Source organism: Acinonyx jubatus, chromosome E1, assembly GCF_027475565.1.
Source record: "Acinonyx jubatus isolate Ajub_Pintada_27869175 chromosome E1, VMU_Ajub_asm_v1.0, whole genome shotgun sequence".
Taxonomy (NCBI): Eukaryota; Metazoa; Chordata; class Mammalia; order Carnivora; family Felidae; genus Acinonyx; species Acinonyx jubatus.
The window spans coordinates 15,334,157-15,358,235 of NC_069397.1; the positions used below are offsets into that span (position 1 = coordinate 15,334,157).

General features: G+C 43.4%; 1 protein-coding gene across 1 annotated transcript in view; it reads right to left on the reverse strand.

Moving 5' to 3' along the window:
• The window catches only part of VPS53 (VPS53 subunit of GARP complex), a 132,706-nt gene that overhangs the window by 54,597 nt on the left and 54,030 nt on the right, over positions 1–24,079 (reverse strand). Inside the window, exons 9-12 of the mRNA XM_015074281.3 lie at positions 21,998–22,141; positions 21,401–21,543; positions 18,628–18,769; positions 4,453–4,554 (exon numbers count right to left, since the gene is read on the reverse strand). Coding sequence (XP_014929767.2) covers positions 4,453–4,554; positions 18,628–18,769; positions 21,401–21,543; positions 21,998–22,141 — 531 coding nt within the window. The remainder of the gene's footprint in view (positions 1–4,452; positions 4,555–18,627; positions 18,770–21,400; positions 21,544–21,997; positions 22,142–24,079) is intronic.

The following is a 24,079-nucleotide window of genomic DNA, read 5'->3' on the forward strand; positions in this document are numbered from 1 at the left end:
CCAGCACAGAGTCTAACATGGGGCTCAATCCCAAAAACCACGATATCATGAGCTGAGCTGAAATCAAGAGTCGGACGCTTAACCGACTGAGCCATCCAGGCACTCTAGATGTTGTCATGTTTTAAATCAACGTGTATATTTTGAATTTAGTTTTGTTCACTAATTTATGTGCAATTTTCCAATTACTGACAGCAGTTTAAGTTATCGCCTTAGAATGGCTACATTATGAGATTTCAGCTCTACAAATTAGGTAATAGTGCTGCACTGAAACACATTTTCTGATTTCGATCTGTGGTGATTTAAGTGAATGACCTTCTTCTTAGGAAATGCACACAGGAATATTTAGAGGTAAAGGACATGATATCAGCTAACTTAAACTGTTCCAAAAGAGAGAGAGAGAGAGAGAGACAGAAGTGGGGAGAGAGGGACAGAGGGGGACAGAAATGGGAAGGAAAAAAAGGAAATGATAAAGCAAATGTAGCAGAATGCTAACAATTAGTAAACCCAGGTGAAAGATACTTGAGAGTTCTTGCAATATTCTTAAGACTTTTCTCTAATTTTGGTATTTTCTTTTTAAAAAGCAAGAAATAAAAAAGCTTGATAAAAAGCTTGAGAGATGGCTGTGGACGGCCTGGCAGATAACCCCAGAGATGGTGGTGGAGCACTCAAGCAGTGGCACATCACCTATGCTCTGGACGGCCTGGACGACAACAGTGTGGGAAAATGCAGACCTCCAAGCCTGAGTACAACAGGGGTTAGAATCAATTTCACAGATTTAATAATGCACTAGTTATGGTAGCTGTCACCACTGGGGGAAGCTAGGAGGAGATGGGTACACAGGACCTCTCTGCACTCTGCAACTACTTACGACTTTATAATTATTTAAAAATACAAAGCTTTTTTTTTTTTTTTTTGAAACATTTATTCTTCTTCGAGAGACAGAGTGCAAGCCAGGGTGGGGCAGAGAGAGAGGGAGACACAGAATCAGAAGCAGGCACCAGGCTCTGAGCTGTCAGAGCCTGACGCGGGGCTCGAACTCACAAACCGTGAGATCATGACCTGAGCCAAAGTCAGACACTTAACTGACTGAGCCACCCAGGAGCCCCAGCATACAAAGATTTTTTAAAAAGTGGTACAGGAGACTTGGACTCTGACTGTGAAGTTGTTTTAGGAGTATCTTAACCTATTTATTTCACTCTTATTTTCCTTTTTATGTGTGTGCAAAAGCAATATATGATAAAAATCTGTGTCGAGGAGAGTCTGAGGAGCTCGCTCGGCATACGCATAAAAAGACAGAGTCTAAGGGATAAAAGAAAACAGCTACGTGCTATTCCAGCAATCTCATCATGGTCAGTCTTCCACAGGCCATGTGCTCAATGAGGCCCCATGGAACAACACTCGGAACCCACAGAACATCGTCAGACTGCGCGGGCGTCCCAACCCTATGGCAGGTGACTGCCCACTAATGCCGCTCCTGGCAGGGAGCGGAGACCCAACACTTCGCCTCCTGGTCCCTTGCAGCGTTTTTAGTGTGAGTTGGAAGCAAAAGGGGAATAATGGGAGGGACTGCCCAAAGTTTCCTTTTTGATTTTTGTCCACAGGGCTGCCTCCGGCCTATAGCTGCTTTATGACTGTGCTCCTATTTAGATAAGAGGTGCTGGAATTTCAGCTCAAACTGGCGTCTCCCTTCGCACCGGCCAGCTCCCCAAAGGGTTGATTCTCAGCTTAAAGTACATACTAAGTCATTTAGCAGTAGCATTCGGGCTGCATTTCTGAGTGTGTGAATTCTGTCCAAAAGCCGCAGATGTTTAAGTTATTTCCTCCCGGAGTTAGATGGAATAATAGAAGGTTACTGTTGTCACAGTAAGGAGCTGTGCAGCTGGCCCCATTTCCTTTTATTACTATCCAGTGTAAAGAGATTAAATCTAACTGCTTGGATCACCAGGAGGGTATGTTTTTAAACCAGAAATTCCTCACTTCTTCTCTGTCTCTGGGCACCTTCAGTCCCCTTTCGGATGCCGTTTTTTAACATTGGGAGTAGGATGGCAACTGACTGCTCAAACTAAATACCTCTTCTCGAGTTCACACCCCTTTCTCAACAGCATACACTCCAGGAGCGAGCAGGGAGAGGCCCTTACACCTTGCGGGCCAATTGTCTACTTATGCAGTGACGCAGTGAGTTGGGTAACCCCAGACAACCGCAGGCTCGGCTCACCTAGCATCCTGTGGACTTCCTCCCTGAGGCCCCACAGGGCTCCCGCGCTTCCTGCGCACCCAACTCCAGAAGCCAGTAAGTGGCTGGGAAGATGGAGATCCTGGAGCTCCCACTTAATGGACCACCAGCAAGACATGGGCAGGGGAGGCCGCAGGAGGCTGGGGACGGAATGTGAGGAGGCCTTAGTCACTGGTGCACACGTGTCCTCACTGACAAGCAATGGCCAAGGAAATTGCAGGTGGGTCATCTAGCCTAGGGGTTTTTGGTACTTTCTTTTTAAACAGATCTCAAACCCCTGGTTTGAAAGAATTCCATGACAGATGTGACTCAGAACAGAACTGCTCTGTTTTGGAGGGACTCAGAGCCCTGATCTCCTCCCAACTCCCCATAGTGACATGGGATGGGGCACCAAGGAATATAGTTTGAAAACCACAGGCTCTCTCTAAAGACGAAAAAAACTAGGTAAGTCTAGAGACAGTAAAAACCTACCACATGGTCAGTTAACAGCGGACCAGAGTCTGGCTCTGCCCTACCCCCTGGATCTGTGTCCTGTGTCCTTGGAACGAGCAGTCTTCGTCCTTACAACAATAACGTCTGGCTTCCAGGATGAGCAAACAGTTCCACGAGGGAGACAAATCATATTGTATCTTCCAAACCGATTTCGTAGTAACGGGGCTGCTGTCATAATCCAGTTTAACGACATCCAGAGATGACTGGCTAAAGGGATAACTTTTCATGGCAGCCACTAGCACTGGGAAGACACAGAGCCCTGAAAACAGAACTACCACCCAAAGCTCAAACGGGTGCAGGCGACGGAGTGTGGGTAGAGGACACACCAGAAAAGTGAACTCTACGTCCAGACTCCTTCCTATCGGGGTCCTTCCTCTCCAAATGTGAGAAATGCATTTCTTTAGTTGGAAGAAATCTGTTTTCTCCCCCAAGAGTTGATATGATGGCTTCAAATCAGTTATACCTAATCCCACAGATCTCTGGGATATAGCCCTGAGGTAGCCTTCCAGTTTATGTATCCGCCTGTATTCATGGGATTCATTTCTGTGTTCTCCACTTTTCACTGAGACACCCCGGTGTAGTGAAAGAGCTCCAGGAAAGGAATTCTAGTCTCTGACTTCTAGACCTTGCTTTCGGTCCTTGCTCTTCTACGCCCAAACGCTGTACCCCTGGGCAAATCACTTGACCTCTCTGAGCAGCACGCACTACAGCTCATATATAGAACCCTACAAAGAGAGAGGCAGGGGTTGGGAAGAGGAAATGGAATGGAGCATGTAGAAGAATCTGAAACTATAAAGCCCATGAAAATGTGAAGTATCCACGTTATTACAATTATTTAATCAGTGGACCAGACACATTCTACCACATTGCTTCGGAATTGCTCCTGGAAATTCTGTTCTCTCGGCTCCTGCCACGATCGTCCACCTACCCTCACCGTGCTAGGAATGCAGGGTTAGCTGCAGAGTGCATGGCTACAGGTTTCCCAGGCTGGTCTTCCCAGCCAGCCCCCTTTCGGCGGTGTCTGGAGCAAAACAACACTATAAAATAATCCTCGAGCAGCCAAGTGTAGAAAATTAAAAAGAAGGGATCGCTAATCCAGACAGGAAGAGGTCTGATTTATTGCTCTAACCACTCTGCCATAAAATGGCAGTGAAACAGCAACACCATTCTATAGGATGGAGGGAGAGGAAATTTAGAGTTGGAAAGAAAATCCAAAGGAAATGAAAGTGTTAGTGTGCTCTGAAAAGTAACTCTCCAAATATGCCATTGGTCACCTGGATGTTTCCAGGCCGCCCGATGGCTTCCAGACCTCAAATGCTTGGCTTACACTGAGTGGAGGCCTCTCCTAGCTGATGGTGCTGCTAACTTCACGGGGGATTGCTGAGCCTCTGGTGTGGTCACCGGACAGACAAGGACACCATCGAGGGCTAGGCTGGCAGGCACAGGAGGTGATGGACAAGGCAGGGAGGAGTTCCCACCGCTGCACTGCACGGGCCAATGAAGCTTGTGTGTGTCGGTCATTCCAGTGGGGAAGCTCTTGGGAAACAGAGGTGGGCAGGACGGGCTGTTCTTCCATTCACTTTTCAGATAAAGGCTTTCTCTAAGACCACCAAAGTTGTCATCTCTGCATGTGGTCAAGAGCCAAAGGACCATATTTAGAGCGAGCAGACTCATAATCGGAAGCAAACATTGGGTAGGTCACATGTGGAGATGCAAACTGGACTTACTTGATCTAAGTCTCCCTTCTCTATCGCCAGTTCCTCCATTTCTGGCGCTGGTTCATCTTCCAGGAAGGGATTGGTCGATTGGGGTGGAGACTCGAGTTTTTTCTGTTAAGAAGACATGAGAAAGAGACAGGTATTACCTGAGTATACACTCAATACCTTTTGCCATCGATCTGCTTTTTTCCTAGTCTCTCCAACAGCTGAATCACGAAATCTGATGTAATGAGCAAGAATGGAGACGACATGGACCACATTCTCACCTCCTGGCCTTCAAACTGTCTTGCATCTTCCTGAAACTTTATGGCCCATCCCACCCCAAACCCAATCTGGCTAAAACTCTCATTCATCCTTCAGCCTTCAAATCAGAAGTCCCTTCTTCTGGGAAGACTTCCCCATCTGTCAAGTTTGGGTTAGATGCCCCTGCTACATGATTCTATCCTACCCAGTATGTCCCCAGACCAAGGTATTTATTAAAATATTGCAAATACCCAGTTGTCTGTCTTATCCCCACTAGATTCTGTAATGGCAGGGATCATGTCTGTCTTCCTCACCCTCTGTCTGGTGCCTGGCATTGACTAGCTGCTCCCCGAATATGAATGAATCAAAATGCTGGATGGGTTGGAATTCAAGAACAAACTATAAAGCTAATCTTATATGTTCTAGATTATAGACAGGAGTCCCTTCCCAAATAAGTCCCATTACCAGAAACACAACAAAATCTCCTAGGGAAAAATTACTTCCTAGGTCCTGATGATGAATACTCTGTTAAAATATGTCCCTGAGTGGGAACACAGGCTAGTGGGAAAGCTGGAGGCAGGAAGTATGGGCTTTAGCTCTAACTCTTCGGCGCTGGCCAATCCCCTAAATTCTCTCAGCCATAGCAGCCTGAGGTCACAGGTACAGGACTACCTGAAGGATCAGATGGGAGGAAGTGTGCAAAAGGGGAGAAAGGGCACACGGCACATACAAGGGACAATGGTGATGGTAATTCCAGGGCAACAACAGAACTGAGGCAACTCTTTGGAATTTTTTTACAAATTTGACCTGAATATGTTGTTTATGTCAGGGAGCTGGGAGTCCTAGCAGAAAGAAAACTAAGTGGACAAGAAGGAGAAAAGGGATTGGCTGGTGCTGGGGGCGAGGGGAAGGGGCAAGGAACGGCTCTTTGGAGACAAGAAGCCAGGTGGAGAGGGTGTTTCTAAATGTGACATTTTCACATATATCAGCAGAGAAACTTGAACTAAACCTCTAAGCCAAGAGGGACAGCACATGGACTGTACAGAGTGAATGACTTTGTTAAGTGTTAGGATATCAGATGAAGATACGAGGGGAAAAAAAACCAACAACGACAATCAAACAAAAACAATCCAGAAAAAATAAACAATTTGAACACAAAAAACACAAGCCACACCAGTGTCCAGTTTAGGCTTTAAGCCCATTCTGCTTACACTCATGTAAACTACTTAATTCTTGGCTCAAACACTTAGATGCTGTTATGTTGCTAGATAAAGACTCTGTATGAGAAAAACCTTGTGATCAATGCATTAGCTTTAAGGTAACCATTAGTAGGACAATGACTTCTACAGTATCCTGCTGAGAAACAATATGGGGTAACTACCAAGTAAACATTTAAAATTTATACACTCCAAACTTTGGCTGCTTTGCCTGCTACGGGGGAAAAAAGTCCCTATAAACTTAACCCGAAATAGTTTGTTTTTAGAACGGGGCTATTTTTAGAAAGCAATGTATCTTTCAAACAATATTTCCAAGTGCTTCTTTATACAGGTGATCAGACAAGGCCCCTTCAAGGAGGTGATATCTGAGCAGAGACCAGAATGAGAAGGAGCTAGTCAGGCAAAGATCTGGAAAGAGCACTCTTAGCACGGGACCTTGTGCAATGCCTAGAACAGGCTTGGTGAGTCCGAGGGACAGGGAGGAGGACAGGGGACATGAAGAAAGAGAGGCAGCAGGAGCCCAATCACAGACCTCCGTGGGCCATGGTAAAGGTGAGATTTTCTTCGCAATGCAACTGGGCAGTCACTGGGGGGTTTTAAACAGGGAAGTGATGTGATCTAGTTTAGATTTTTAGAAGATCATTCCAGTGCTGTGGAGAGGATGGACCGTAACGCACGAAGACCAGTTTAAGAGGCTGGTTCCAACGGTTCCAAGCAAAGACTGACCCAGGACTGGACTAAGCCAGCGTTGTGGAGACTGACACAGGCAGCCGGATTTGGGACATTCTTAGGAGATAAAGCCAAGAGGACTGGGTGACAGGTGAAGGCAAGAAAGGAATCAAGGGTCAGTCACTTTTTGGCCAGAGCAACCATATGGCTGGTGTCACCATTAAGGGAGTGACACACCTGGGTTTGTGTCCACGCTCTATCGTTTGGATACGCTGCTCAGCTCCTCCAAGCCTCAGCTCTTCCTTTGTGAGGGGTATCGATGCCCACCACACAGAGCTGCGTGAGGATCAAATGAGACCATGTTGGTGAAGCATGACACGTGTACCAAGCGGCTCAACACCACGGCTGGCACTAGGAACGCTCAGTAGGTGGGGGTTCTCATTAGTGTTTAAGGGGGTCGAACTGTGGCTGTGCCCCTCTCAATGGAGCATCTCTGAGACGGGGAAGAAGTGGGAGCACAGGGCTACGAAGTGTGGTAGAAAGGATTCCCTTTTAGGGGCGTCCGGGTGGCTCAGTTAGGCTTGATTTCAGTTCAGGTCATGATCTCACAGCCGGGTGGCTCAGTTAGGCTTGATTTCAGTTCAGGTCATGATCTCACAGTTCATGAGATCAAGCCCAGTGTTGGGCTCTGCGTTGACAGGGCAGAGGCTGCTTGGGATTCTCTCTCTCTCCCCCTCCCCTCTGCCCCTTCCCCCCAATAAATAAACTTAAAAAAAAAAAAAAAAAGAATTCCTTTAATCACAAATAGGATTTTGTCCCTACTCTCTGCCTTTTTGGGCTATCTCCAGGAAATGAAAATAATGGGTCCATCAAATTACAAAGGCACAGGCAGGTGCTGAGCTGCTGCCTTCCTCTATGGCAAAGGGAGGAGAAAGCCCTGAGGGGCGGATATAGACGCTTGCTGTTTGGAGGGCTAGTTTAGCGCTCAATTTCACCTGCAGTGATGAAAGCCTAAATCTCTGCAGCCAGCAATCACCAGCACAACTGAAGCCTTCTATGCAAGAGCCCTGTTGTCAGAGCCAACCACACCACGCCTCTCATTTCTGCTCTGCAGCTGTCGTAAGCCATAAAGAATTACAGGTTTGGGTTTACATTAGAAATAACTCAAATGACACAGTCCATGAGCTCTGGGGCCGCTAAATAAAACAAAAAAAAAAAAAAAATTGCCAAGAAATGAACGACTTTCCAATGTTACAAGAATTCATTCTTTTTGCCATGAGGACAGTCGATTTCAAGTCCGTACAGGAAAGAAAAATTCTTCAGATAGAAAGTTAATTCCTCCTAACTAAACCACATGGCGTTCCCAACACCTCCAAAACAATAAGGTGCACAGGCCGGCCAACCTGTCTAATTTACTACTGGAAGAGAGAACGCGGCTTTAGTCAGTAAGTAGTGTGTCTGCATCGGGGTCCAGCTGCACAAATGCTTTCCTGAGGCCCTAGCTGGACATTTCAAGTGATCAGAGAAGGCACTCTGAAATTTAAGACCAATCTGTTTCCTCTCCCTGGAGGAGAAAGCTTTCAGTTACAGGACGAAAATTCCACAATTTCTGTACTTCTTATTCCATAAATGCTTTACTTCAGCCCCACTCCTGATTCGTCCTTAAAGAGATGACCTGGAGGCTCCAGTTGATAGGCCTGTAAACACAGGGCTCTGCACACCTGCTTTAGTATCACTGGGACCTCTCTTGGTACACCATGCTCGTATCTTACACTGTGACTGTTACACATTGTCTCCTTTTTCCGCTAGACCGTAGGCACCTGTCTGATTCAATTTTTCATCTTTTCCTAAGGCTCTGCCCAAACAGCGGCCTTGAAAAACTTTGTGAATAAATCCTGGTCAGATGGGAAACACTCATTAAAATCTTCTTTGGACACACAGGCAACATTTTCTATTTTCTGTAAACAAAACAAAGAAACCTGTGCGTTTGTGCGTGTATGCTTGTTGGAGGGTCTCAAGCTATTAAACAGTGGACATCTCTGGGGAGAGGGATTTAGGGCAACTAAGAAGGAAGAGGTTGTCCTTTTAAAATATTTTATTCTGTTTGAGGTTTAATAGCTATTTCTCTCTTCTCTTTTTTTGGTAGACAAATTATCTGAAGAGTGAAGATGATTTATAACTAAACTCGGTATTTTCTAAAACGCTTAGTATTTTAAAACTGTGATACATAATTAACATAAAAGTCATCATTTTTGGTGACTTAAAATTTAGTGACTTTCAGTATATTCACAAAGCTGTGCCACCATCACCACTATCTAGTCCCAGAACCGTTTTTACCCCAAAGGAGGCCCCATATCCATTAGCTGTCACTTCCAATCCTTCCCTTCCCCCAATCCCTGGTAACATCTAATCTACTTACTATCTCTATGAATTTGCCCATCCCCGACATTTCATATAAATGGAATCATATAACATGTGGCCTTTTGTGTCTGGCATCTTTCACTTAGTACAGTGTTTTGGAGGTTAATCCTGTAATATATATCAGTATTTCAGTTTTTTTTTTTTTTTCTGAATAATATTCCACTGTACGGATATGCCATATTTTGCTTCTCCATTTGTCCATTAATAGACATTTGGGTTGTTTCTACTTTTTGGCTATCGTGAATAGTGCTGCCATGAACATTCATGTAAAGTGTTTGTACAAACACAGGAGAATTTTCAATTCTCTTGAGTGTGTGCCTAGGAGGCAAAGCATGTATTACTCTAAAGAAACATTTTCGGATTGCTTTGCCTTTTTTTAATCTGGCAGTTACCCCTTTACATCAGGCATCAATACATGAGCACCATGAATTTCACGAAAAGCAGAGTAACTATTTCTTCTGAATTTTAACAAACTGTCACTAACATCAAGATTCAGTGCTGGGAGACTAGGCAGGTGCATTTATAAGAGACAAGAATACAGAAAGCAGTTTAAAACAGGGCTATCCTTGCTTGAGCTTCTGTGTCTCCGTCTCTCTCTGTGTCCCTCCCCCACTTGTGCTCTCTCTCAAAAGTAAGTAAATAAACACTAAAAAATTAAAAAAAAAAAACAGAGGCTATCTTAAATATGAAAATACTCTTACTTTTTGGCCCTGTAATTCATTCAACTTGTATCATAAGAAAATAATCTCCAATGTGAACAAAACTGTGTTCACCATGACCTTATTTATAATAGTGAAAAAATGACAAGTACTTAAGGGTCCAACAAGAAAAGCATAGTTAAGGAAATTCTGGACTATCTATATAATGAAATATTATACACTGATCGAGAAACCACTTGAGCTATGATATAACAAAGGAAAGTAAGCTTTAAAATTGTATTTACACATCATGGGGTGCCTAGGTGGCTCAGGTGGTTAGACGTCCAACTCTTGATTTCTGCTCAGGTCACAATCTCATGGTTTGTGCGATTAAGCTCCACATCAGGCTCTGTGCTGTCAGCACAGCTGTTTGGGATTCTTTCTCTCTCTGTGTGCCCCTATCCCACTCACATACGCTCACGCATTCTCTCTCTCTCAAAATAAATAAACATTAAAAATTGTATTTATACATCATATATAAAAACAAACAATATGGATCAAAGATCTAAATATAAGAACAAAGACCATAAAACTCTTAGGATGAAGCATAGGTAAATGTTTGTGACCTTGAGGATGACACCAAAACTCAAAGAACAAAAGAAAAAAAAACCTAGAAAAGTGGGATCTCATCAAAATGGAAAACTTTTGTATATCAAAGGACACTATCAAAAAAGTGAAAAGACAACCCACAGAATGGGAGAAAATATTTACAAACCATGCAGCTGATCTATGATAGACTATATCTAGAAAATATTGTTTTAGAAAACCCTCTCACAACTTAACAATAAAAATACAAACAACCCAAGTAAAAAATGGGCAAAGGACTTGAATTTTGACATTTCTCAAAAGAAGAAGTCCAATAAACACATGGAAAAGATGTTCAGTGTTATCAGTCACTAGGAAAATGCACATCAAAACCACAATGAGATACTACTTTCTATCCATGAGGATGGCTGTAGTAATTAAAAAACAAAAACAAAAACAAAAAAACCCAGAAAGTAGTAACTACTGGCAAAAATGTGGAAAAATCAAAACCTCCCTGCACATGTGGTGAGAATGTAAAATGGCATAGCTGCCGTGGAAAACAATGATGGTTCCTCAAAAAGTTAGACACAGAGTTACCATGTAACCCAGTGATTCCACTCTTGGGTACACTACCAAGAACACTGAAAACATATTTACACAAAAACTGGTCCATTAATGTTCACAGCATTGTAACAGCCAAAAAGTGGAAACAACTCAAATGTCTATTAACTGACACATGGCTTAAAGCATCTACCCAAGCAATGGAATATGATTCAGCCATGAAAAGGACTGAAGGGCGCCTGGGTGGCTCAGTTGGTTAAGCAGCCAATTCTTGATCTCGGCTCAGATCATGATGTCGGGGTTCCTGGGATACAGCCCTGAGTTAGGCTCTGTGCCAAGTGTGGAGCCTGCTTGGGATTCTCTCTCTCTGTCCCTCCCCTGCTCTTGCTCTGTCTCTCAAAATAAACATATAACTGTGCTGACAGCTCAGAGCCTGGAGCCTGCTTCAGATTCTGTGTCCCACTCTCGCTCTGCCCCTGCCCGCTCATATTCTGTCTCTCTCAAAAATAAATAAATGTTAAAAATTTTTTTAAATCATTAAAAAAAAAAGAAGGATTGAAATACTGATACGTGTTACCCAATGGATGAACCTCTTAAAAACGCTATGCTGAGTGAAGAAAGTCAGGCACAGAAGGCCACATATTACAAGATTCCATTTATATGAAATATCCAGAATAGGCAAACCCATAAAGACAGAAAATAGATTAGTGCTTGCCTGGGGCCGGGGTTGGGGGGAAGGAGGAAATTGGAAGTGGCTGCTACAGTGGGAGTGGGGCGGGGTTCTTTTGGGGACAATGGAAACGTCTTAGAATTGGATAGGTGGAATGCTGGCATAACCTTATGGATGTACTAAAAACAACTGAACCGTATACTTTAAATGTATTATGTGAAATTTTGTTATATGAATTACATTTTAATTTAAAAATATATTTAAAATTTGTTTTAATCTTTACTGATTTTTGAGAGAGAGATAGAGCGCAAGCAGGGGAGGGGCAGAGAGAGAGGGAGACACAGAATCCAAAGCAGGCTCCAGGCTCTGAGCTGTCAGCACAGAGCCTGATGCGGGGCTCAAACTCACAGACCGCAAGATCATGACTGAGCCGAAGTCGGACACTCAACCAACTGAGGCACTGAGGTGCCCCTAAAAATATATTTTCAAAGTGCAATTTCAACTGTGTAAAATGAACCCCAAATCTTCACCTCTGACTGATGGGAAAATAAATGACGGTTTTTTTTCTTCTCCATTCTTGCTATAATTTCTACATTTTCTTTTAAATTTTTTTTTTCAACGTTGTTTATTTATTTTTGGGACAGAGAGAGACAGAGCATAAACGGGGGAGGGGCAGAGAGAGAGGGAGACACAGAATCGGAAACAGGCTCCAGGCTCCGAGCCATCAGCCCAGAGCCTGACGCGGGGCTCGAACTCACGGACCGCGAGATCGTGACCTGGCTGAAGTCGGACGCTTAACCGACTGCGCCACCCAGGCGCCCCATATAATTTCTACATTTTCTATCTTGACCGTGTATTGCTTTCTTATCAGAAACAAACAAGCAGAAGATAATATCCTCTTAGGATGCTATTCAAATAAAGCATTTATAAAACATTTTGAAACATCAAGGGAGAGCTCCTTCCGTGCTCAGGACCCAAGTCCTTGTACTGTGGCAGAACCACTAAGACCCTGCCCTCCTCCACTTGTGCAGTCTCCCTGACACAGGTGTTAAGTTGCTGGAAGACTGAGGTATAGGGCAAGCTGCTTTGTGTGGGCTCTCGTTATGTTTAAACCGTGTGATTAAAAATCACATCTATAGCTTGTATATTTATAATGTACTTTAAAAAACTGGGCCAGTATAAATGTATATTGAAATAACCCCTAGAGGCAAAGGATGATTCTATTTAGAAAGGCAACTTATGCAATGGGGAATTTTTTAATTTAAAAAAAAAAATTTTTTTTTTTTTTTAACGTTTATTCATTTTTGAGACAGAGAGAGACAGAGCATGAACGGGGGAGGGTCAGAGAGAGGGAGACACAGAATCTGAAACAGGCTCCAGGCTCTGAGCTGTCAGCACAGAGCCTGATGCGGGGCTCGAACTCGCGGACAGCGAGATCGTGACCTGAGCCGAAGTCCGCTGCTCAACCGACGGAGCCACCCAGGCGCCCCGGGAGTTTTTTAATTTTATTAAAAATTTTAATTTTATTAAAACTACTACAGCGAGCCAGTTATAAAAACTTAACCCAGTCCACTTTGCTTTTGTAGAGGCTAAATACAGTGTTTACCTTGAATCTAATCGTTGAGTCACTAATAACGCATGTTGATATAGCTTTTTTTTTTAATCCCAGTTAATTAACATATAGTGTAATAATGGTTTCAGGAGAATTTAGTGATTCATCATTTATATATAACACCCACTGCTCATCCCAACAAGTGTCCTCCTTAATGCCCATCCCCCATTTAGCCCATCCCCCTACACAACACCCGCTCCAGCAACCCTATTTGTTCTCTGTATTTAACAGTGGCTTATGGTTTGCCTCCCTCTCTGTTTTTATCTTATTTTTTCTTCCCTTTTCCTATGTTCATCTCTTTTGTTGCTTAAATTCCATATATGAATGCAATCATACACAGTAGTCTTTCTCTGACTTATTTCACTTAGCATGATACATCCTAGTTCCATCCACGTTGTTGCAAATGGCAAGATTTCATTCTCTCTGATTGCCAAGTAATATTCCGTTGTATATACACACCACATCGTCTTTATCCATTCATCAGTCAATGGACATTTGGGCTCTTCTCATAATTTGGCTATTGTTGATAGCACTTCTATACACATTGGGGTGCATGTGCCCCTTTGAATCAGCATTTTTGTATCCCTTGGATAAATACTTGGTAGTGCTATTGCTGGGTAGTTCTATTTTAAATTTTTTGAGGAACCTGCGTACTGTTTTCCAGAATGGCTGCACCAGTTTGCATTCCCACCAGCAGTGCACAAGTGTTCCCCTTTCTCTGCATCCTCGCCAACATCTGTTGTTTCCTGAATTGTTAATTTTAGCAATTCTGACAGGTGTGAGGTGGTATCTCATTATGGTTCTGATTTGTATTTCCCTGATGATGAGTGATGTTGGGCATCTTTCCATGCATCTGTTAGCCATCTGGATGTCTTCTTGTCTGTTCATGTCTTTTACCCATTTCTTCACTGGATTGTTTTTTGGGTGCTGAGTTTGATTAAGTTCTTTATAGATTTTGGAGAAGGTAGGTACAGTTAAGTCACATCCAGACATCAAGGCATTTTAATTTACAGAGTATTTTGAATCCCTCTTAAGGGCCAGGAGCTTAGGCAATTAGCAAAAAGCAATGGTAGCTCACCTCCTCCAGGAAATTACTGCAGAGGACGCCATAACTGTGTTAGGGTTAGTACCTAAAACCAGACGAGCCCTGTCCTTAAAGTTCTTTCAGTGGACATCTCTTAACAGATGTCAAAGTGGCATCTGTTAAAAAAGAGCCAAAGATGACCTATCACACTGGTCAGTTAGAGGCACTGGACTGTGATAGGTCCTTCCAGGTGAGTTCATCGCCGCTATAGCTCACCCTAATTGTTAATCAGTCAGCAAGGGGCTTAACAGGGTCTGAATATCAGTGAGAGGGGTGGGTGGGCCTGGGAGGGTCTTTGGTCAACTGACTCCTTGGCTGACTTATCTGTCCCATAACTTTGCAAGGAATTCACTGACTTTCTATGAAATTTGGTATATGTTATAGGGTATCAAGATATACCTGGGTTTACTTTGTAGTTTATTCTGATGCCCTGAAGTAATGGTAACCACAAAAATTTTCCAAAAAGCAAGACAGCTCAGGGAGGGTGTAAGGAGACGGGGAGCAGCAAGTCTTCAGGTGGGGTGCCCAGCAGCTAGACTGGGGAGTCAGGCCACTTGGACCCCCAGCCCAGCCTAGCCCAGGCCACCCCTTCCCAACACTGTCTGTTGGGAGCATGGTCAGCGGCCATGACTAATCTACCAGTGGCCCTGCCATTGAGACCTACGGGCTACAGGTGAAGGCCCCACTTGGGCCACAGCAAGGTGATGGCACCTCAGGCTCACTTCAGGGTGAACATCACCTACAGTGAGAAGCACATTTACATATTCCCAAGGCAGGGCTGCAATGAACTGATTCTCTAAGACCTGGCCTGCCTTGTTGAGGAGGCCACAGGAGTTGTTGCCTTTCCACTAACTAATCTTTAAGCGGAAATCCTTAAAGGTTATGGAGCAGCCGCTGTCAGGACTTGGAATGCAGAATGGTTGCTGGGTCATGATAACTGAAACAAAGAACGGTCCGGGGTAGGAGTCTGATCCAAAGGAGTTGAATGGTTTGGAGAAGTCTGTGGAGAAAACTGCTGACCCCATTGAGAGGGATGAATAAAGAGCTTCTAGCTCAGCAGGACTTTCTGGCCCAGGATTTGTAACCTGAAACTCTTTGCAAACTTGACAGGAGAAGAAGCAACAACTGAACAATTGGAGAAATTTATAAATCAATTATGCCAGAAGATTTTCAAAATACAAGACAAAAAAGGGAAGAAATTGGTTTAAAAAAAAAAAAAAGGTTCGAGCATTCCCATCTGACCATGACCAACCCCACAGAGCCCAGCACCTGCCAGGAGACAGGGAGACAGAAGGCTGCAGCCCAGGAGCCTAGACAGTGGAGAGAGGCCATGTTGCCCCGAGAGACAAGCACCCCCAAGCCCTCTCCTCCCCTACAGAAAGAAGGTGCTTACAGTGGGGCAACTGCCACTTTGGCATTCCTGTACCTACTTTCTATAAAAAAGTGTGGTCTTCACACAGCCCCTCCCAGTTTTTCATGGTCTCTACAGGGTTATCCTGTTAGGCTCACCTTGTCCAAAGGGGGCCTTCCTGGCCCCCACATTACTCTGCCTCTTTGGACCTGTGGGGCATTTCCTAGCATGAATGAGAGGTGACACGTCCTGGGACAGCTCCAAGTTTACAGGCTCTCCTGGTCATCAGATACAACGGGGCCATCTGTTTCCCTGTAATCCCAGAGCCTCCTAAATGTAAAAGCAAAACCAGCAGGAAGTAGGGCCCAGTCAGAGAAGGAGAAGAATGGTGCAAAACAGGTGTTTGTGTGGCACTGGTGTCATTCAAGCAGCCTCCACGGGGTTCTATTTCCTGTAGTCAGCTGGACAAACCCGTCCTTTGGCTCCCCTGACCCTGCCTGGCTGGAAGCCATGGGTGCACAGTGGGACACTCTCGGATGGGGTCTGTGTTCAATGCTTAAGCCTCCTGTGCGCAAGCAGACCTCTGTGGGGCTAAACCCAGAGCCAGATGAGTGTCCATCTGAAACCAGGCCAGAAACGGCTTGGGGAGAGCAGAGAGAATATCAGGAGCTGCTGAGGTCAACCAAAGAGGTCTCAGGAGAGAAATGCATTCTTCTTTCAGTCACATTTCTATTACCTATTATTTCCTTTTGTGACCTGCAGTTTATTTAAGGGCGTTTTCATTTGTTTCGTGGCTTATTTTTTTCATTACTACTAAAAAGAAATCAATTTTGAACATGAAGTAACAAGCAGAGGAGTATACACATGTAGTTTTATTTTTTAAGTATGGAAGGAGTACCCTGTGGTTCCTTGTATTTTATTTCCCCAAGTAGGTAGGGCCTTATGGTCTTGCCTTAAAATTGAGTGTTGCAGGGGCACCTGGCTCGCTCAGTTGGTAGAGCGTGCGACTCTTGATCTTGGGGTTGTAAGTTCAAGTCCCATGTTGGGACCTCTCCACCGTCTCCAACTTCCTTCCCCAGAGACAGCCACTGTTGTCACTTCTAGACCTTTTTCTCACACGTTTACATACATAAGCATGCTTTTTGTTTTTTACATCAAGAGGAATTATACCATATGTACTGGGCTACAGCTTACATTTTCCACTTGACAATGTATGTGAGGGGTTTCTTTTCTATGACAGCACATCTAGATCGAGACCCCATTCTACCGCTGTTCCACATTATGGCTATATTATATTTTATGTAATCATTTTTCAATGATAAACATAGAAACATAGAAACCTCCACTTTTTTTCCCCCTTTTAAGGCTGCAGTTCACCTCTTTCTTGGTACATCTTCTGATACATGTACAGGTTTTTTTATAGACCTCCTATCTAGATGTTAAGCTGTTGCCTCACAGGGCATGCGCATTTAAAGTTTTGATTACATAATGACAACTTGGTCTCCAGAAAGGCTGCACGTATTTGCATTCTGGCCACTGTATTGTTAGTCTTGTAACATTTCTGCCAACCTGATGTAAGAACATTTCTTTCCTCTTCTATTTTTTTTTCAAGTTTACTGGCCAACTATTTCTTCAGTGAATTTCTTGCTAGGCTCTGTACTCATTTTTCTAATTGGTTACTTGCCATTTTCTTACTGATTTTGAAGAATTCTTTTATGTTGGATATTAATCATTTGTCTTATAGCTTAAACTGTATTTTTATTTCCTACTTTCTTGTTTATCCATTAGTTAAGTTAATGGTCTCTTCCATTCTTTTTATGTCGTGAAATCTTTTAGTACTTTTCTTTGTGGCTTCTGGGTTTGATGTCTTGTTTCCCCTAGCACAATGCTACTGAAGGATAGTTTCTGCTTTTCGTTTAACAGAGAAGGCAGTTCACTGAATTCTAGCAGTCTGGACTGGATCACAAGTATCTCTTGACTCGTTGGTCCAAGGGTTTTCCTACCAAGTCACATCAGTTCTCTGTTGTTACCAGTTTTCAACTTTGATTTCTTCCTCCCTCCCTCCTTTTGTCCTTCCCTCCTCACTCCTGCCTGCCTGCACAAGGTCTGTGTATTTTTTGCATGACAGGGAACAGAAATGAATCAACCATGGTTCCTGAATGCAAGAAGCTCAAAGTCTGTGTGTGTGTGTGCGTGTATGTGACGATGAGAACAGAAATTACATAAAGCATAAAAATTTGGTTTCCTCATGGATAGGAAATCTGAAGAAAGCACACTGATGTGTTGGCAAGGAGGCTGGGTTTCCAAAAACAGTTTTTAGAGAGACGCTTTGGAGCTGGTGTCTGGTTACACAGGCACTAAGCGATGTTAACTAACAACACTATATTCCGCCTTCCTCATGGAGGTGCACGGGCCTCAGGCCTGCGTGCATACTTTTGTGTTTTTATCATTTAGTAGTTCCCTGACATGTGGGTTTGTACGCTTGGCTTTGAGGTTTACAGGGACACACTGACCTGGTTTGCTCACCAGAGACATTAAGAAAACAAAGTCTACGGGTGCCTGGGTGGCTCAGTCGGTTAAGCATCTGACTTTAGCTCAGGTCACGGTCTTGCAGTTCATGAGTTCAGGCCTCGCACGGGGCTCTGTGCCAGCTCGGAGCCTGGAGCCTGCTTCAGATTCTGTGTCTCCCTCTCTCTCTTTGCCCCTCCCTGCTCACACTCTGTCTCTTTCTCTCTCAAAAGTAAATAAACATTTAAAAAAGAAAAAAAGAAAACGAACTCTAAAGTAAAAACATACCCTAATTGTAATAAAACTCAACAGTTGATAGAGTAATACGGTATTTGTGAGTGAATAAGTGAGGCCTCTATGACTCACAAAATTACTAGTCTGTAAAATGGAGCAAAACATCGTAAAATGATGACAGAACATTCTAAAGACGTGAAGTATCGCACAATAGGAAACAGTAAACCCACAGAGTACTCTGTGTCACCACTCACACGAGTTGAGCGAAATATCTGGACTGGGGGATTGAGCACTCGAGCCACCGGCTGGAACCACCGGATTAAAGACTAACGTGAAGCCCAAGCACGCACACCCTGACTTCATGTCCCAGCCTCCCTCAGGAAGGTCCTACCAGAGCTCCATCTGTCAGGGTGCACCCGGAGAAGCGTTTTGCAAGAAACCCCTCAAAGTTAGTTGTTCTCTGAATAGCAAAAAGAAGCAATTTCACTTCAATTTCCTTGGCTCTGGTACGCATAATCTTGGCGAGTTCTGTCCTTCAAAACAAAGAGATAAACGCTGTCAGAAGAACTGATCATTCAAGATAGGGTAAAGTAAATGGCTGTAGCTTATATTAAAAAAACAGAAAGCATGTGGTCATTTCAAATCCTGGGGTCTGTGACGAACTAAGTTTAATGCTTGGGGAGCAGAAATACATATTCTAAATAAGAATTTTAAGGTGAAATTATCCACTAGTCAAAAAATAAATCAAGGATTTAAGGAGATCGATTTGGTTATACGGTTACTCTGATTTTTCTATCTTTCCATAATTTGTTAATAATATCCACAAAGCACTTACTCAGTATTTTATAAAAACTCATGCATTTTACACAATGGCACAAGCTGTCAATTACTGAATCACAAAGCTCCCTCTTCCAAACAGCTCAATAACCATCTCTCCAACGAGAGAGCAGGAACCCTGGAAACACACGTGAGAGACCAGAACCCCCGTGTGAATAGTGACGTGTCCACGCTTCGGTGGTTCCCACCTGCGAAGCTTCTGTACCACTCCAGTGCGGTTTCAGGACGGGAGCCGCAAGGGAGCAGTGACCTGAGAGCTCTTAGTAAGTACTGGGCTATGATCATCTTCCCATACAAATAAATGGCAAGATGAAACAAAGAGCCTCTGAGATTACTTGAGAATTATGTGTCTGTAGGACGGTGGCCAAAATTCCAACAAGGAAAGCCTGGCAGCAGCAGCAGCAGCACCGGCATTAGCTGCTACAACGGATTTGTGGCGTTAGCTCACTCCCAGTTTCCTGCAGGCTTCACTTTTCAGAGTTAGTGTGCAAAAGTCACTGAACTGGATGCTGCAGAGAATCAGTCACCAATTTCTCAAGGAATTCGCTTTCTTGGCTAACCAGGACGTAGAAAGTGACAACCACAAGTGTCCTTAAATCAACATTGAAAGGTTATCTAAACCTATGGCTGCAAATGTGCTTCTGAAAACAGCAGCCACATAGAACGTACAACACCTGGAGGGAACCCTAAGGTAAACTGTGGGCTCTGGGTGGTGAGGATGTGTCAATGCAGGTCCATCCATTCTAACAAATGCACATTTTGGTGGGGGATACGGGTAGCAGGGGGGCTATGCAGGGGCAGGAGCATATCAGAAACCTCCATATCTTCCTCTCAATTTTGCTGTGATCCTAAAATTACTCTAAAAAAATAAAGTCTATTAAAAAAACTGAAATCAACAGGCAAAATCCCTTAAGAAATCCCCCCACTGTGTTTAAACACAACTTAATTAGGCATACAACTTAATTGTACTCTATGATTTTAAGAAAGATGCCTACCATGAATTATTCTAAAGGCTGAGTTATGCTTAGACATGAGACTTTTTTTTTTTTTTTTAATTAGCCTGGAATTAAGGTAATTGTGCACTGCGAGAAGGGCATAGATAATTAATAAAACCCAGTTACCGGGTGGTAACACTGTTGTGGTATAGCTGCAAATACAGAATAAAAAATTTTGACTACAGTTTTAGCTTTCTCATGTACACACAGATCTAACTTTCTTGGGTTTTAATTCGTCAATATAAATGAGCTATCTGGCCCTGGGTGACATTCATAGAAACTGCAGACACGATGAATGAGAGAAGGTCTTTAGAATGCTTAGAACATTCAGATGCTGATACTATGAACTATCCAAAAACTATAAAAACACTGTTAAGGGCAGGAAATTTGTTCAACAAATATTTCCTGAGTGTCTACTATGTCAATGAGGTAGACACTAGCCCTGACCCTACAGAGCTACCTATGTAGCCAGTCAGAAAAGCAAAATGATGACGGATATATACACTGTATGCTGATATATGTGATGGAGACACAGGAGAAAATGTGGGGTGATGAGTAACACAGGGAAATCTGGTTGATGAGCCTTAAGCAGGTTAACTAGAAAAGGCAGAGTGTTCGAGGCAAGGGTTAGGCCAAAGGAAAGCGCTAGAGCAAAGACGGGAGCAGATGCAGCTGCTGTGTTAGACATAAATTACTCGTGAGGGGAAAAACGAATGCTTTGGCTACAGGCTACCAGCCCAGGGCTCTCATGTACTCCTCTTCACTTCTTTTTCTAGAAAAAAAAAACATACATTCTCTCTCCTCTCGGATTGGAACTCTGAAGTTGAAGAAGTTGAAATACAGCCACAGCTGGAGTTTAGGGGTTGGTTTTGGGTATATAAAATCTGACTTTCAACAGGAAAAGGGTCTCCTAAAGGGAGAAAGTTCAGCACAGGAAAAGTTCTCATTAAAATGGCAGCTTTCAGTGGCGCGTGGGTGGCTCAGGCGGTTAAAGCGTCCGACGTTGGCTCAGGTCATGATCTCATGGTTTGTGAGTTCGAGCCCCGCATCGGGCTCTGTGCTGACAGCTCAGAGCCCGGAGCCTGCTTCGGATTCTCGGTCTCATTCTCTCTCTGCCCCTCCCCCACTTGTGCTCTGTCTCTCTCCGTCTCTCAAAAATCAATAAATGTTTAAAAAAAAAATGGTGACTTTCAAACGACAACAACAAAAGGTGGAAGTGGCACCCGATGCACGAGGCAACACGGAGCCCCTAGAGACCAGGGGATTGATTTCAATCGGCCAATTTAAATTGATTTCAATTAACAGTTAAACCAGCCTAAAAACAGAATCTACCTTGTGACGTGGCAAAATTCTACTGCAATCCTCTCGGTCATGTACCACTCACGTGGAAACATACGGCCATATTTCTCCTCATAGTCCACGAGCTGGCGTTTTATCCAGGCATAGCGTCTGTCGATTTTGTCCAGCCAGGCAACCTTATTAGGAAGGGAGGGAACAAAAGCCACCCAGTGCTTAGAGGCAGTGTTGACAGTTTAAGGAAACAAGCAGAAACACAGAACCAAGAAAACCAAAACCAGTCTCTTTATTTCTCACAGTTTTAAAGAATCTAGGCTACTTTTTCACTTGATCCAGAGGTACTGAACTTGGTCTACGATTAGACTTCAGGTGTCTGTAAATTTCCTGAAACTGCATGCACAGTTTCATGCATGGGTGCATTTTTCTGGTGAGAGGATCTGTAGCTCCCATTAATTTCTCCAAAGAGTCAGAGACGTCAAAACGGTTAAGAACTACTGAACCGTCCAGTCAGCCCCTCACAGTTCAACCATCAACGTTTTAAGGCAGTAATACTAACAACATATAAATCAGCAGAGCATTTAATTTTCAATAAAATTCAAATGTAACATCTGATTTCACTTGGGTAATACTTACATCTTGGTTTTCTTGAAAAAGTACTAGATATTCTGACAGATGCTGTTTAATAAACTTTTTGATGATTTCCTGTTTGATTCTAGGGTCCAAAATATTAGCAACCAGACACGCATCTCGTAGGACGTTGCTGGGTCCTCCTGGCCTCTGGTAAAACAAACAACGCACACCAGTTCAAGGGCCAGAAACAACCTTTAAATCTCATGGCCTCTGACAGCTGCTACTTCTTATTCCTCTCTTGAAGTTATTATTACTTCCACTCCCTTAACACTTAGTCTTCTGCGAAGTGGATGGATATTTTAGTTACTTGTTACTCGATGAAAGAATTGTTAAGCTAGTCTGCAGTAGCCCATATAAAAGCTACTCTGTGAATCAGCAAGGAGACATTTTGGAAACAGGGTCAGCAATGGTCACAGGAAATTCTGCTTTCTGAACGCAAAAACTGAAATCACCTTGCTGAAGGGCTTTACATTTTTTTTAAATGTTTTTTGAGAGAAAGAGAGAGAGAGAGAACACAAGTGGGAAAGGGGCAGAGAGAGAGGGAGACACAGAATCTGAAGCAGGCTTCATCCACGCTCTGAGCTGTCAGCACAGAGTCTGATACGGGGCTCGACCCCACGGACTGAGAGATCATGCCTGAGCTGGAGTTGGACGCTTAACTGACTGAGCCACCCAGGCGCCGCACCTTGCAGAAAAGCTTTAAAATTCAGAATGACACCAGTCTCACTCCACGTGTGCTACATCCCCTTGACTCCAACCTCAGATTCCTGTTCCCAGGTGCTTTATTTGTGCCAAACAGTGCAGTAGCATTTAAAATCTAAAACCAGGTTCCAAACCACCAGACTTGTTTTGCTGACAGTCAACTACTCAGACAGGTAACCAAAGGTAAATATTATGGTTTGGGCCTTTTGATCTGAAAAGCAAGAGAAGGGCTATCGAGGAGCCATACCCATACACCATGGTGGGAAGGCCTTTGTTCTTACTGAAAGCAATTTGACATGCTGAACTTTTCTTCATAGTAGCTCACTGAATGAACATGGTTGGCGGAGTGAACTATAGCAAAAAGAACACTTGGAATCTACTCTTGGCTTGGCTAAACAGCTGTGTAGCTTTGGCACAGTTATTGAAACTCATCTGAAAAATGAATGAAAAAAATGGACTTCAATTAGGCGATGGCTGACGTTCTTCCAAAGCTTCATGATTTTTTTTTGGGTAAACTCTGTCCAGTGTACCTATCTCAACTGAAGTTCAAGAGTTTTGTAAGTGTTGGGGCGGCTGGGTGGCTCAGTCCATTAAGCATCGGACTTGATTTTGGCTCAGGTCATGATCTCATGGTTCATGGGTTCGAGCCCCACGTCAGGCTCTGTGCTGACAGGGCACAGCCTGCTTGGATTCTCTCTCTGCCCCTTCCCTGCCTGCATTCTCTCTCCCTCTCTACCCCCTGTCTCTCTGCCCCTCCCCCACTTGTATTTTCTCTCTCTCTCTCTCAAAATAAACAAACTTACATTTAAAAAAATCTCAATTTCTATTTGTGAAGTAGAAATGGCAACACAAGGCCTTTAAGAAAAGTCAACAGCCACTGAAAAGGAAAAAAGAAAACTTAGAAAAACTAAGTTACCCAGCTGCAGAAAAAGGAAGCAAGTTGTTAAAGAAAACCATTTGAACTTCATGTGGAGTTGAGAAAAAGACAAAGTAGGTCATGATTAGTTTCTTCTAAATAATAAAGCTGGTCTTCATTCATATCTTTCTGAAACTTCTTAAAACTGGGCTAGATAGCAGAGCATATAGTAAAACAGACTTGGGACACTATGAAGAGTCCGGTGCTTATAAGTTGTGAATATTTTACAATCCCTTTTTACAGGATTGCTTTCCAACATCCACATCCTACCGTTATATCAAGTGAAGAAAGAGAACAAAGTCCTGAAAACATGTTCTACAAATAAAATATCTGATTACTAGAAGGCAGCCATAATATTTGCAGACATTAAAATCAAGAGCAGGTTTCCTATAGGAAGTCATCTACAAAGCTGGGGCAGCTACTCCCACCTACTTCCTAAGTTTCTTTTATGGAGCACAAAGAAAAAT